Source organism: Mytilus trossulus, chromosome 1, assembly GCF_036588685.1.
Source record: "Mytilus trossulus isolate FHL-02 chromosome 1, PNRI_Mtr1.1.1.hap1, whole genome shotgun sequence".
Taxonomy (NCBI): domain Eukaryota; kingdom Metazoa; phylum Mollusca; class Bivalvia; order Mytilida; family Mytilidae; genus Mytilus; species Mytilus trossulus.
Window position 1 is genome coordinate 109072541 of NC_086373.1, and position 16203 is coordinate 109088743.

At 32.7% G+C, this 16203-nt stretch overlaps 1 protein-coding gene across 1 annotated transcript; it reads right to left on the reverse strand.

The window, feature by feature from the left end:
- Window positions 1-5265: 5265 nt before the first annotated feature.
- LOC134697105 (BRISC and BRCA1-A complex member 1-like) lies at window positions 5266-16130 on the reverse strand. Its single transcript, XM_063559149.1, has 7 exons — window positions 15821-16130; window positions 12408-12466; window positions 11660-11780; window positions 11129-11241; window positions 10664-10787; window positions 7430-7516; window positions 5266-5654 (listed from the first exon to the last, which is right to left on the reverse strand). The coding sequence occupies exons 1-7, from the start codon at window positions 16073-16075 to the stop codon at window positions 5454-5456; spliced, it is 960 nt and encodes a 319-aa protein (XP_063415219.1). The 5' UTR covers window positions 16076-16130; the 3' UTR covers window positions 5266-5453.
- Between the last annotated feature and the right edge of the window lie 73 nt (window positions 16131-16203).

Consider the following 16203-nt stretch of genomic DNA (forward strand, 5'->3'; position numbering starts at 1 on the left):
GTTTGGAAGACAACCAAAGCTACCTATCGACATCGCTTTTGGAATTGGAGATGAAGCTGAACCTATTACTACAACTAAATATGCAGAAGAAATGCAAGAAAGACTTCGCAAAGCATATGATACAGCAACAAGAAACATCTTTGCTGCCAAGAAACGACAAAAGACACACTACGATCAGAAGGTAAAAGGAGCTGTGCTGAAACCGGGAGATAGAGTTTTAGTCAAGACTCTAGCTTTTGATGGAAAGCACAAGTTAGCAGATAGGTGGGAAGATGACCCGTACCGTATAATTAGTCAGCCTAATTGTGGAATACCAGTGTACGTGGTTCAAAAAGAGAATAAGGAAGGAAGAAAGAGGACTCTACATAGGAATCTGTTCTTGCCTATTGCAGATCTGCCTAAAGATATAGATATTGACAAAGAAAAGAAACGTCCTGCGCCCAGGCAACCAAGAAAGAAGCAGCCCGAGGAACCGACGAAATCTGAAGGGAACAGTGAGAACAGGACCACTGATGAAGTATCAGATGAGGAGTCGGAGCAGGAGTATGGATATTGGATACTTGATAAGGATACACAGGACAACACTAACAGTGATGTACCAGTTGTGGACCTACAAGAAGAAGGAACTCTTGGTTTCACTGGTGACGGCCATGATGGAGCTGAGAGTAGTGATCAGCAGGGAACTGGTTTAGGAGGGGACGCTCTTCCTGTGGACATTATTACAGCTGCAGAACAAAACCCTGTGAGTGATGAGGAACCTGAAGAAGCGACTGCTCAGACAACTGAAGAAAACACTTCTATTGATCAGGATGAGAGTGCGCCAACAGACTTATCACTAGAAGAGGCAGATGAACCCACCATACATGTAGCTCCGGAACAACAACGAAGGAGAAGACGTAAACTACCGACACCACCACGAGATCCACCAGTAGCAACTAGACCTCAGAGAGAACGGAAACCACCGAAATACCTGGATGACTATGTTTTATCTAAGCAGGCTACTACTATCCAACAACCCGATTGGTTAATGAGGATTCACTGGTTGGAGTCTGAAGCAAGAAAAGGAAGATTTAAAGGCTTAGAGATGGAGTTGTCAAGAACCGTCCTCGACATCATGCGAACTGGTTAATGGCTTGCCGAGGACGTCAACCTTCCGTGAAGGGGGAAACAGACGGGAATGACGTGGAAGTCATTTTTCTACAGCGGGGAGAATGTAGTAGAGTGATTTTTATGATCATTTTATATATTGTAAAAATCATCTATTTAAATACTATATTTATTATAAAAGCTTAATTACATATTTTGAATATTGTATATTCAGTTTAAATTATTACTTGCAAACCTTATTTTTATGTATAGTAATATTCACGTTATTTTATGAATATTCATTAGGGATTTACTTAAATCATTGTATCTGATTGGCTGTTTATATTTCGCGGTCAAGTTTAATTTCCTTTGTTTTGTACCTGTACATTTCCACGGACGATAGCCATGACAGTCCATTGAATTTATGTCTGTTTATCTTGACCACATAGTTTACCTGTAAACCTTATATATTTTGGACAACATTATTATAGAATACTGACTCCATGTAATGTAATTATATAGAACACATGATTGTGATGTGTATATGATGTGCCGTTAACCGTATCAGCACAACTCACTCCACAAGTGACTTGTTTTATATACTGGTAATAAATCATCAGAACCTTAAGCTCTCATTGGTGTTATTCCTAAGCATAGAAAACCACCTACTACAACTATATGATCACAGTTAATAAGGGTGTACAAGTATTATTTAAAAAACATTAGGTCACAAAACAGAAGACCATATGAACTTAACTGTTTCACAGATCATTAGCCGGGAAGCGTTACACATATTTACAACCAACTGTGAACAATGTATCTTGAAACGAAAACGTACTGACATATCAAAACTTGTTGTTACACCTATAATTTCTGCTGACTTCAACTGTAAAGGTTGACCTTGTAGACCTGCAATCTGCCCCCAACCCTGAATTTAAATGGATAATGCACTATCAAGATCATCTTACCAAAAGCGTGCTTAGAGCTCTGAAATCTAAGAGAGCTGCTAAAGTCGCTTATAAATTACTTGACATTTTTCTTCTCTTTGGTGTGGAAGTAGGAAATTTTGGCTATGGTGTAAGGACAATAGCTGGTAATTTATCAGGAGTCTTAAGCAGAAACCAACTAGAATCAATCAGTGACTCTTCTTTGTCCGTTGCACAAATTCCAGATTTAAACTTTCCCTAAGGGAAGCTATGAATTTTTGTTTAAAAACTGGTGGACAGGGTTATCTCTCTTGCAAATGTAAAGGCGGTTGTAACAATTCAAATTGTAAATGCAAAAAGCAGAATGTATTGTGTTATTCAAAGTGTCATGGTTCGCTCACCTGCTCCAACAAATAAGAGCATTGTATATTATTGTATAGTATTGTAAATAGAGTTATCAGTGTGTCTCATATTGATTCGTAATTAAAATTGAAATGGTTTTTTATCAATTAATTTGAAACTTATTCTATGTAAAATATTGTACAAGTTATAAGTGAAATTAAGCCTTATATTGTACAAATTATAATGTGTACAGGCACTTTTTGTACAAAGTCAAAATACAAATTATAATTTGTACAATTATTTTGTACAAATTATAATTTATACAAAATGATAACTTGTACACAACATATATACAAAGTATTAAGGATCCAGGTATTATAGCTTCTGAAATATTTAGCTTTAATGAAGTGAGCTAACGGCAGAAATCGCAGGAAAGTCCTGGTTTGTAGTCCCTTAGAAAAATGTGACAAACTTTTCATACACAGACCAAATGTGTAAAACCAATTCATTTTTGTGGGTACCAATTAAAATAGATTGACGAAAATTTGCATTTTTAGCTCACCTGGCCCGAAGGGCCAAGTGAGCTTTTCCCATCACTTTGCGTCCGGCGTCCGGCGTCGTCCGTCGTCCGTCGTCGTTGTTAACTTTTACAAAAATCTTCTCCTCTGAAACTACTGGGCCAAATTGAACCAAACTTGGCCACAATCATCATTGGGGTATCTAGTTTAAAAAATGTGTGGTGTGACCCCGTCAATCAACCAAGATGGCCGCCACGGCTAAAAATAGAACATAGGGGTAAAATGCAGTTTTTGGCTTATAACTCAAAAACCGAAGGATTTAGAGGAAATCTGACATGGGGTAAAAATGTTTATCAGGTCAAGATCTATCTGCCCTGAAATTTTCAGATGAATCGGTCAACCTGTTGTTGGGTTGCTGCCCCTGAATTGGTAATTTTGTGGAAATTTTGCAGTTTTTGGTTATTATCTTGAATATTATTATAGATAGAGATAAACTGTTAACAGCAATAATGTTCAGCAAAGTTAGATATACAAATAAGTCATCATGACCGAAATGGTCAGTTGACCCGTTAAGGAGTTATTGTCCTTTATAGTCAATTTTTAACCATTTTCTTAAATTAAAGTAATCTTTTACAAAAATCTTCTCCTCTGAAACTACTTGGCCAAATTCAATCAAACTTGGCCACAATTGTTATTGGGGTATCTAGTTCAAAAAATGTGTCCGATGACCCGGTCCACCAAACAAAATGGCCGCCACGGCCAAAAATAGAACATAGGGGTAAAATACTGTTTTTGGCTTATAACTCAAAAATCAAAGCATTTAGAGCTAATTTGACACGAGGTACAATTGTTTATCAGATCAAGATCTATCTGCCCTGAAATTTCCATTCGAATTAGACAACCCTTTGTTGGGTTGCTGCCCCTGAATTGGTAATTTAAAGGAAATCTTGCTGTTTTTGGTTATTATCTTGAATATATTTATAGATAGAGATAAACTGTAAACAACAATAATGTTTAGCAAAGTAGGATTTACAAATAAGTCAACATGACCGAAATGGTCAGTTGACCCCTTTAGGAGTTATTGCCCTTTATAGTCAATTTTTAACCATTTTTCGTAAATCTTAGTTATCTTTTACAAAAATCTTCTCCTATGAAACTACTGGGCCAAATTAATCCAGACTTGGCAACAATCATCTTTGGGGTATCTAGTTTTAAAAATGTGTCCGGTGACCCGACTATCAAATCAAAATAGCTATACAGCTAAAAATAGAACATAGGGGTAAAATGCAGTTTTTGGCTTATAACTCAAAAACCAAAGCATTTAGAGCAAATCCGACATGGGGTGAAATTGTTTATCAGATGAAGATCTATCTGCCCTACAATTTTCAGATAAATCTGACAACCCATTGTTGGGTTGCTGCCCCTTTTAAGGTAATTTTAAGGAAATTTTGCTGTTTTTGGTTATTATCATGAATATTATTATAGAAAGAGATAAACTGTAAACAGCAATTATGTTCAGCAAAGTAAGATTTACAATTAAGTCAACATATCCAAAATGGTCAATTGACCCCCTAAGGAGTTATTGTCCTTTATAGTCAATTTTTAACAATTTTCATAAAATTTGTAAATTTTTATTAACATTTTCCACTGAAACTACTGGGCCAAGTTCATTATAGATAGAGATAAATGTTAGCAGCAAGACTGTTTAGTAAAGTAAGATTTACAAACACATCACCATCACCAAAACACAATTTTGTCATGAATCCATCTGCTTCCTTTGTTTAATATTCACATAGACCAAGGTGAGCGACACAGGCTCTTTGGAGCCTCTAGTTGTGGATGTGCTCAAGATTACATACAAACTGTGATTTATTATTACTTTTTGGGGAATTAAAACTCATAGTTCACCTTTACACAAGAAATCCATGAAAATTAAATAATTTTGAATCCACGATATTTGGTACACAGTAAGTTGATGAGTGATGCATCTTGGAATAATCGCATGGTAATGTATAAAACATGATAAAGAATTTCAAGTAGCTATGGTTAGTAGTCTCCAAGAAAATGTGACTAAAGTTTCATGTATGGCCATTATATGCAAGAATACTTTAGTTTTTTTATAGCAAAAAGTTGATAAGTTGTGAATGTGCAAATTGCATTTTCCAGTAGAGCATGCTAACATGAAGCTTAATACAAAATTTCAGAAGGCTCTGATTTATAGTTCCTGACAAAATAAACAAAGATCGATAGAAAGCAAGAGGTTGAACAGGTATAACCACTGTTCCTTTCTTAGATGAGTTTTAAAACCTTCCTCAGTATTATTTCATTTTATATATCATGATCTTGCATCAGCCTCAAAACTTTATTATAATATTAAAATATAACAAATTGACTAAATGTTAGATGTTTATTGGTCAGCAGGAAGTATTACAACTATAATTTAAACAAACTACACATACAAAATAAATGGACACATATTATTCAGTTTATTATGTCTCAGATCTGATAACACTTTTTCATTACAACCTATGTTGATAATACTTCAGAAATTAAACATCATTTAGAAACTTTTATAAACAAGTCATGAAGATGAAGATGAAGATTGTTCTACGAGTTCTGCTACATTATGAAGTCTACAAGCAATGTCTTTTTGTAAAGGTCTTTGTAAGGGGTGAGCTAATAACTGTGACATCTGGTCATAAAATTTAGTGGGATTTCTAGCTGCTTCAAATATGTAAGACATTCCCTTCTCATCAAAGTCACAAAGGCTGTCAAAAATCATCTACAGAGAAAACATAAACAATTTGGACGACATATTATATAAAGTCTATACAAAATTGAATAGTGAAAAGTCCAATTCTTCTATTTGAATATCCTGTTTAACTATTATATGGATATCGGGTAAATTGACATTATTTTTTGTTGTTGCTACTTTTCAAAACATATTTAAGATTATTTAGCTCAAATGTATTTGTATGTCTGGCTTTCTTAGTTCAGTGTGTTCAAGTTAAGTGTTTGTATGTCTGGCTTTCCTAGTTAAGTTTTCAAGTTAAGTGTTTGTATATCTGGCTTTCTTAGTTCAGTGTGTTTAAGTCAAGTGTTTGTATATCTGGCTTTCCTAGTTCAGTGTGTTCAAGTCAAGTGTTTGTATATCTGGCTTTCCTAGTTAAGTGTGTTCAGGTTAAGTGCTTGTATATCTGGCTTTCTTAGTTCAGTGTGTTGAAGTAAAGTGTTTGTATATCTGGCTTTCCTAGTTCAGTGTGTTCAAGTTAAGTGTTTGTGTATTTGGCTTTCCTAATTAAGTGTGTTCAAGTCAAGTGTTTGTATATCTGGCTTTCCTAGTTCAGTGTGTTCAAGTTAAGTGTTTGTGTATCTGGCTTTCCTAATTAAGTGTGTTCAAGTCAAGTGTTTGTATATCTGGCTTTCCTAGTTCAGTGTGTTCAAGTTAAGTGTTTGTGTATCTGTGTTTCCTAATTAAGTGAATTTAAGTCAAGTGTTTGTATATCTGGCTTTCTTCGTTCAGTGTGTTCAAGTTAAGTGTTTGTATATCTGGCTTTCCTAGTTAAGTGTGTCCAAGTCAAGTGTTTGTATATCTGGCTTTCTTAGTTCAGTGTGTTCAAGTCAAGTGTTTGTATATCTGGCTTTCCTAGTTAAGTGTGTTCAGGTTAAGTGCTTGTATATCTGGCTTTCTTAGTTCAGTGTGTTCAAGTTAAGTGTTTGTATATCTGGCTTTTCTAGTTAAGTGTGTTCAAGTTATGTGTTTGTATATCTGGCTTTCTTAGTTCAGTGTTTGTATATCTGGCTTTCTTAGTTCAGTGTGTTTAAGTCAAGTGTTTGTATATCTGGCTTTCCTAGTTAAGTGTGTTTAAGTTAAGTGTTTGTATATCTGGCTTTCCTAGTTAAGTGTGTTCAAGTCAAGTGTTTGTTTATCTGGCTTTCTTAGTTCAGTGTGTTTAAGTCAAGTGTTTGTATATCTGGCTTTCCTAGTTCAGTGTGTTCAAGTTAAGTGTTTGTGTATCTGGCTTTCCTAATTAAGTGTGTTCAAGTCAAGTGTTTGTATATCTGGCTTTCCTAGTTCAGTGTGTTCAAGTTAAGTGTTTGTGTATCTGGCTTTCCTAATTAAGTGTGTTCAAGTCAAGTGTTTGTATATCTGGCTTTCCTAGTTCAGTGTGTTCAAGTTAAGTGTTTGTATATCTGGCTTTCCTAGTTAAGTGTGCTCAAGTCAAGTGTTTGTATATCTGGCTTTCTTAGTTCAGTGTGTTCAAGTCAAGTGTTTGTATATCTGGCTTTCCTAGTTAAGTGTGTTCAGGTCATTTCACTTTTTTCTGTTCAAGATTAAAGAACTCTGTGTTGCTTTGTGGAGTTTTTGTTTTTCAATTCTATAGTTTAGCACTACTTCAATCTTTAAAAAATTGTGCAAGGAGAATACAATTTTGAGCCATTTCATGTATAATTTTACATTTTGTTCAACATTGAAAAAAAATCCTAATTCTAGGGATGGTAACTGGGAGAACTACCTCATTTGGCTCAGTCCATTTATAACAATAGTGTTCGTACCTCACATTTATTTTCTTCTGATGGAGCTTCATGTATATACATCACATCAACAAAGAAATATGGTGATGAATCAAGCTGCTTGAAAGACTGCAAAAAATAGAAATACACAAATAAAATAATAATTGAATGATAGATATAAGAAGATATGGTATGAGTGGCAATGAGACAATTCTCAATCCAAGTCACAATTTGTAAAAGTAAACCCTTATAGGTCAAAGCATGATATATGCTTTTATTTTGATCCTGGGCAATAGCAATATCATGCATACAAACAAAAGTAAAAATTAAAGTTTTGTAAAGAAGGTAAGCTGGATGAAGATGCATGTTTTATTGTATAAATTATGTTTAATTACACATGGTGATAACACAATTTCAAAGGAAATTATCTTCTGGACAATTTATCAAAATAACATTATGTCCATGGACACAATTTACTGTAATCAAAGAGCTGAAAGCTCTGAAGAAAAATGATGCCACCGTCTCTAATATTGGGATAGTTTTTATGCAAGTCTTGATTTTCACATACTGTAATGAGTTTAACAATGCAACATGTCTCGTAAGCATATAATTGATATTCATATATGTGTGTGTGTGAAGTGAAGGTGACAACTGGCTGTTTTTTTTAGACAAATGAATAGGTCAAGACTACCTGACTTGTACAAATAAATACTGTAGAAAGGCTTGTATATTTCTCAATCCGGGTCCGTTCGCGCCCATTCATGTTTGCGCTCACTAATGATCATCCCCACTCATGTTCGCCCCCTTTCACTTTCACACCCTACATGTTTGCACCCAATCTTAATTGGTTTTGTGTTTAATAACTCTGTAAGCAAGTGTGTTCTTATAAGTATAATTGTTGTCATTGTCTCAAAATAAAGTGAGACAGCATTTTTTTTTTGTGTTGAATAAATCTTAATCATGTTTTGGATAGCGTATTGTTAAAAATAATAATAATCCTTTCTAAATAAAGTGGTATTTTGTCAACGTTTTATTTTGTGTTGAATAACTCTTAATCATGTTTTGGTTAGTGTATTGCTATGATTGCTATAACTTTGTTTCATTGACTTGTTTCAAAATGAAGCGAGATTCTGACTATGTTTTTTTCTGTGTGTTGAATAAATTTTATCATGTTTTGGTTATAATAGTGGATTGCTATATTTTGGTTCCTATATTTTATTGTTTCGTTGTTTCAGATCAAAGGGACCAAGCTGTTAAAAACAATTATCTTTTGTGTTTTTCCTTTTAAATCTTCAATGTTTTACTCATACCAAGCTATAAATACATTCAGTATTTACACCAAAGCAATTTAAAACAACAATCATGATTTTCATATTATTCAACTTGAATTGAATTAAAATTGAGCATGAATGAGTAGAGTGCGAACGGACCTTGGTGCGAACGTGCGAACATGTAGGGTGCGAAAGTGTATTAGGCGTGAACAGACCTGATACCACATAGTCTGAACCCCCTTCTCCCACAAAATATTAAGTAAATAATCTTTTTGTTACTGTTATCAAAGGTCTAATGAAACTCAGGTAATTTCAAACATTTGTCAAAGAATTCTAGTCAAACTGGCACCTGGTTAAATTGGCACCTGGACAAATCAGCACCTAATATAGTCAATTCGTCACCCATGTTAAATATATATTTTTAACAGTATTTTAAGCAAAAAGAGTAAAAATAAGAAAGGGGTTGCCAGAATTTTTTTCAGTATTTAAGCAAAAAGAGTTAAATTCTAACTTTCACATTTTTGGTTGTTCATGTACATTTTATATATATTTATTTTTCTCAACTAAATGACTTTTTTGGTGTATTTTTAATGATATATATATGAGTAGTCCAAATAATTATTACGTCTGGCAAGGCTTTTTAAATTTTATTCTGGGACACCTTCCTATGACCGCAAGGTGAACGTCGTAGGAAGGTGTCCCAGAAAGAAAAAAAAATAGCCTTGCCAGACGTCATAATTATTTGGACTAATACATGAGATATTGGATATTTTTATGCATTATTTTAACCAGTTGAGCATTTTACAGGATTGTTGGTTTAATGCTGTTTAAACTTTACTGAAAAAAAACACCTTAAATTTGCTAATTATTTGGCATGAAAGTTTGATTTATTGAAAGGGACTCATAGATTTCCATTTAATTTTAATAATTGTCTTATTGTTAAAACAACAGCTTGGGTAAGGGCTTCGTTGTTTACCTTTATACACAACAACATATTCACTTTGGTTTCGTTGTTTACCTAAATACACAACAACATATTCACTATGTAATTGGTAACAGTTATTAATTAATTGAATAGAAAATATTATAACAAATATTATTGGATGCCGAATTGTCGTCAAATAGGTGCCGATTTGACTAGATGCCATTTGACCAGGTGCCAACTTGACTTGTACGTTTCAATTCCTCTGCGATCGTTTGCGGTATTTTCTTGAGAAAACCTATTTTCCATCATCAAAGAGAAGAAGAAACTGCTTGAAAATGATTCTGCATCGCTTCATGATTGTTAAAATAAGTTTGATTCACTCAAAAAACAATTTTAAAACTTGTGATGTTTAAACAGGAAGTTTCAAAAGCACGTGTAAAAGAAGAAATTAACCGGTGAGAGTGGAAATCCGTACATGACAGATATCACTATAGTACGACTTTGAAAGCAAAACAGTTCCATCCTTTTGTAAAACAGTCTTTAATATACCTATCACATTAATGTTTGAAGGGTCTTAAGCTTCAAACATTCAAACCATATAAGTCGGTATAAAACACCAAAACGGAATGAACAATAACCGATTACGTTTTGTAGTTTACAAATTCTAAACTGGTTCCCGTCAAACTACAACACTTTGTTCGAGTGTATTGGAATACAAGCAGAAACCAGTTAGTTTGTAAACTGGTTCCTGGCTGATTACTACACAATGATCATGCATAATGATAACACAAGCAGAATCCAGTTTGTATGGAAAATAGTAAATATGAAACCAAGCGCGGTAGGCAGAGAAATGAAATGAAGTTCAGGTTGCCAGTAATGGATCAATGACTGCGTCATTTTCCAAAAATAGTATCGGGTGGACATAATTTAATAGCTGACATTATTTAATTCTACACATTTAAGTATGCATTATGAAAATCAAGAAAAAGTAATGGTGCTAAACAAAGTAAAAAGGTATTACTGATGAGAGAAAAAAAATACAAGAAAAAGCAAAAAATAACAAGAAATATATTTTCTTACCTCTTTATTTCTGAACTCTATTGGACAATGTGATCGGCCATAAATCATTAAAACACGAACAATATATGGTGGTGGGGTAACAGAAACATCTCCTTCCACTGCAGGTAAATCTAATCTCTTCAATCTAAAATATATATAAGTATCTAAATTATATAGTCACTTCTAAATTGTCATTTAACATATGAATATCAGAAAGAAAAAAAAATGGGACATTTTTCATATATCTTTGACATTAATATAATTTTCATTAGACCTATATGTTGACTGAACCATAATCCCTCAAGCTACATTGAATATAAAAAAGAAGATGTGGTATCATTACCAATGATACAACTCTTCACAAGAGACCAAATGACACAGAAATTAACAACTTTAGGTCACTGTATGACCTTCAACAATGAGCAGTAACTCCAAGACTTGTAGGCAGACTCTATCTTTGACTGGTTAAATATTTAGCAAACTTACAAAACATCAAATAATGCTGATGCGTCAAATGTTTCACAGGCTATTGTATCTAACAGTATCTCATCTTCGAAGAACGACAGAATTTCTTTTGGATTTGATGTAAAATCTCTCACCTGAAAAGTATAAAAAACAAATTATTGCAAATCAACAGATAAAAGTCAATGTGGTTTCAGGAAATGACAAATATATGGCTAGAATCAACAATGTAAGTTCTTAGTAATGGGATACTGCATCTACGGAATGCTTTGCAATAATAAAAACAATTCAAATATTTCTGAATTTACAGTAAATGCAGATTAAAGAGAAACTCATTTGACTATGAACAACAAAGCCTCAGGGTAAATCAAATGGATGGTGAAAATATTCCATGTCGCTGTATAAAATCTTTCTTGGCAAATTAAATGTATTCCTCTAAGGGGAAATAATTCATACAAATCAATCTCTAATAACAGAGTAAATTAAAGAATTGGAATTTAGACTAATGTGAAAACATACATTTTTTAAAAATTTTAGCAATAATAATCTTCTTACCCATTTGGCTGAGTTATGTAGAACGACTAGAGAATATTCATGTAATTTATTTATTCTTGATTTACTGTGAAGAAAAAATCCTAACGCTCTTTTTACCAGTTTAAGTGGTGTCCATTTATCACTGAAAATAAAGAATAAACAACAATGACATCCTATTTTATATAAACTATTTAAAATTCATAAAAAAACAACTTATCAACTTAGCCATTAGTTTTCTCGTTTCAATTGTTTTACATTATCATTTAGGGGCCTTTAAAAGCTAACTATGCAGTATAGGCTTTGCTCATTGTTGGAGGCTGTATGATGACCTATAGCTGTTAATTCCTGTGTTATTTTGGTCTATTGTGGAGAGTTGTCTCATTGGCAATCATACCACATCTTCTTTTTTTATATTATCAACACAATGAATTATACCCTCCAATGTTAAATTATATCCAAGGAAACTGTTGTATTTCTTGGCTAACTGTTAGTGCTGATAAATACCAACTCAGTTCTTGACATATAGGTTTTATGTCAGTGCTGAATCTATATATAGGCTAACCTTCAGTGCTGAACCTATATATAGACTTACTGTCAGTACTGAACCTATACATAGCCTAACTGTCAGTGCTGAACCTATATGTAGGCTATGTTTACTGTCAGTGTTGATATATATTGTGGATAATTGTCTCAGTGGCAATTATACTACACAAAACAAACTTCTTAAAATCTGTTTTCTGAATCTATTTATAAAAGCTTAGATACATACCCAGCTCTAGATCTAAATGTCACTTTGTCCATTTCTGAACTGAGGTCTACACATATCACCTATATTCAGAAAAAAAATATTAATAATTAGAAACTTTCAAATATATTCAAATATCTATAGTGTTTACATAAACATAAGTTTACATTTGCTATTGTCATGTTAGATTAGTAATTTATAGCCACATTACTTCTAATGGGACAAAAATGAATGCAATACTAATAATAAAATGCTGCTTCTTATCAAGTACAACTATGAACTACTATCTTTGAACATTTTTTGCTCTTTTTAGGGACTGTAGTCTCAAGCTCTTTAACACATGTTAACACATTCCCTGTTTCCATTTACCAAATATATAAAGCATTACATTGTGTTATCAAGTGTTCAAAATGAGTGCTAATCACTTCATCAATGTATGAATCTTAAATGCTAGTGTAATAAATCCCGTTTAACAGTAACTAGTGAGTAGTGTAATCATTCCTGGTTCAAATCATTAAAGTGTGAACATCCTGTGGATGAAAAACACTAGTTTATTTGTCAATTTTTTACATAAATCAGCTATTTAAGTTTAAGTTAATTCAAATACCCCCCAAAAATACAAAGCCACATTTTTTATATATTTCTACTTCAAAAAACTCTTTAAAATCTTATCAAAAGTGGTGGAGAATTTACAGTGGACATGGATTAGAAACCCTAGTGATTTTTTGTTGGTGGATTAAGAACACTAGGAATTCTCATCCCCTGGATAAACCACACTGGTGGAATCAAATCACTGTTACAGGTGCGCCTTCTATTAGGTAAATGACGTCATAAAGGCGTGCAAAATTAATTGACAATCTTTTCCAGTGAACGACATGATTCTAGAAATGACTTATTAGACTTCTACTTCATCAAAAACTACCTTGACCAAAAACTTTAACCTGAATGAACGGCCGCACAGACTGAAAAACATTGTGACCGAATGTGCATAAACTGATAAATGAAGCATAGCATTATGACATTGCATGATGAGTTCATTGTCTAGTGGTTAAGACCGATGGCTACAGTGCTGTCGCTCCCAAATTTGATCACTTGGGATGCTAAAAAAGTTAGTACATCAGAAGGGTGATATTCACCCTTTCACACACATCTCTGGTACCCAGACTGGAGTTTAAACTAGCATGGGTACTATGGGGGCCTGGAGATCAATCTGCTGATATCTTTTCAGTTTGCCTATTCCCGCCGAGTAGCCTGGTGGTTTTCTAAAGTACATCGGTTTCCTCCACCATAATAACAGACCCTACCTGGTGTCCTAACACTCCTTGTTGATGGGGTGGGGATTGTCCTTGTAAATAATAAACATTGTAAATACGTTAGTGACACATCTCCATTAATTGCAAAAGGGAGTGTACACTGTACCCCCACAGCTCTTGAGTGGTTCTTTGGACATCAGAGGGATCTACCAGTACATACATTGCAAATGTACGGGAAAATAAGTCAAATAGCATAGGTTCAGATTATCTGATTGTTCTATTTATAGTTAACCTTATCTACTCACTGATTAATCATTCTCACTTGCGGACAAACTTATCCCATACCAGTAGTGTTACTGTATTAAACAAACAATAATACTATACATTGCTATAGGAAATATGAAATAGTATAACTTTTTGTTTTTTTATAATTTCAATTAAATATTATTTATTAAAGACTGATTCAACATTCTGTTATAACTAGTATCATTTCTGAATGCTTATATAACAAATATATACACTTAAAGGCCATCCCTGGTTGTCTATATAGAAAAAAATAAGTATCGAAGAATATTCTTTTTTGGTTGAAATATTAGTTTAAAATAGTGATGGTAAGTACTATTTGAAAAGAAACCCACACAAAGTCCTCTTACATAATTCCCTATATATATAAAAAGAAGAAAAAAGTACCCTTTGCAACAAAATTTGCTACAAACTCTCTTTTAAAATTTTCTATAAGAGTCTATTTTAACTTACCATGGAAGAATATTATAGATGAATATTTATAGTTTAGAGCCCCAAAAGGACAGCATTTTATAGAAAATGACATATATATGTATACAATTTTATCTATAAGACTTATTAAGAAAGTACACAGAATCAATATACTCTGAATCTATTTCACACAAGAGTCCTTCTCAAATAGTTTTTTATTCTTTATACTCAAATTCAAAGTTTTACAGCTCCGTTTGTCATGTTTATGTTCTTAAGGATTCTTACAATAAATTGACATTTTCAATAAAAATAAATAATAGACTTACGACAACAGAAAACCGCAATTTTGAAATGTTTTATAAAATTTTGAGTATTCATCCCAAAAATGTATGAGAAGGACCTTTTCAACCGAAACAACAATGTGTTGGATGTTTAAGTTTTTAAAGAGAAATCTGGATAGAAATTAATTTTGATTTTGGTTTGAGATATCTATTAACATGATTGATGAAATATTGTACAAAAACATGTAAAATTCGCAATATCATATCAAAATGGCTTCAACAGCACCTAATAGCGCTGGAAAACATTTTCAAAATACGAAAGTGCAAAAATTCATGACAAATATTTCAAGTATATGATATAGACTTTATAATATTCGAATTCAAGTAGGCTTTGACAACTTTAATGTTTGACCCTGCAAGACAATCAAATGCAGGGAATTTATTCCACCAAATACATATATTTCAAAGACCCTCTTAACCAAGACCAAAATCATATATTTGGAATATTAATTCTTATATTGTGTTTCAGATTAGAGTTAATTTTTAGTTGTCTTTCCATGCAAAAATCTTCACAAAAATGAATGCAAAAAGTATCTTCTATTGAGTCACATAATTTACTTCAAAATTGAATTTACCAGTGATTATTATAATAATCAGAGAATACTTTTTATAAGGATTATTGTGAAACTTATTCATTATAATAGTATGGACTGTATAATTGTTTACATTTCCAGCAGGTAAAAATTCAAAAATGAAAAATAAAGTAAAATCTGTTCTCTAAACAGGAAAATTAGAATAAGAAAATTTTTGTTAAGATTGATAATATAAGTACATTTAATCATTAATATAAAACACTGAAAATCTATTCAACTGTACATTTTGTTAGATTTTTTGTTAATTTATTTTTTATTGTAATATATTAATAAAGTTAAACAAAATGTATATGTTTACTTTCCAATTTTACAAATTGATATGCATTACTGCTGTACATGTTATAAGTTAAAGTAATACAATCATGCTGAGTGTTTGTCCGCAACATCCGGGTTTTCAGAGATAAGAATAGCTATAATATCTGCATCTCAATCTCATTAGATGACGTGTAACATAGGGGAATCTGATCCTATGCTATTGAAAGTGCTCTTTAAAATTAATTTTTAATAGATGCTTGTGTATGAATGTAATTACTAACTATTTTTTCTTTACAGTTTATTCTTGGGTATGACATTATGATTCGTTCATTTGATGATTGTGACAGCTTTGATTGGTCATTTGTCAAAACTTTTTCTTGTTGATCATTTTGGGCCATTTTGGAAGCACAGGGTGGGTCGTCTATAACATCATATTCGTGAATCACAGAAGAAACAATGTTTGCTATTCTTTCTTTCTCTGTTTCATCAGATCTATTATCTTTTGACTTGTTTTTAGATAACCAAGCATTATTCATAATATCAGTGGAAATAGTCTTCTATAGGAGATGCATCTTTTTGGTATTAGGCTTGCCCAATTGAGTAAAAGAATGATTATAAAGTAGTCATGTAAAATATTTATCTATCTGTCAGAAATCATGTGCAA

Bases quoted from the DNA above. Each gene is read 5' to 3' on its own strand.
- LOC134697105 (XM_063559149.1), bottom strand. From the start codon at position 16,075: ATGAATAATGCTTGGTTATCTAAAAACAAGTCAAAAGATAATAGATCT. The intron at 12,467-15,820 runs GTTAGTAATTAC...TTCTGAATATAG, and splicing joins TAAACTGTAAAGAAAAAATA to GTGATATGTGTAGACCTCAG. The intron at 5,655-7,429 runs GTACGAACACTA...TTTTCTCTGTAG, and splicing joins CAGAAGAAAATAAATGTGAG to ATGATTTTTGACAGCCTTTG.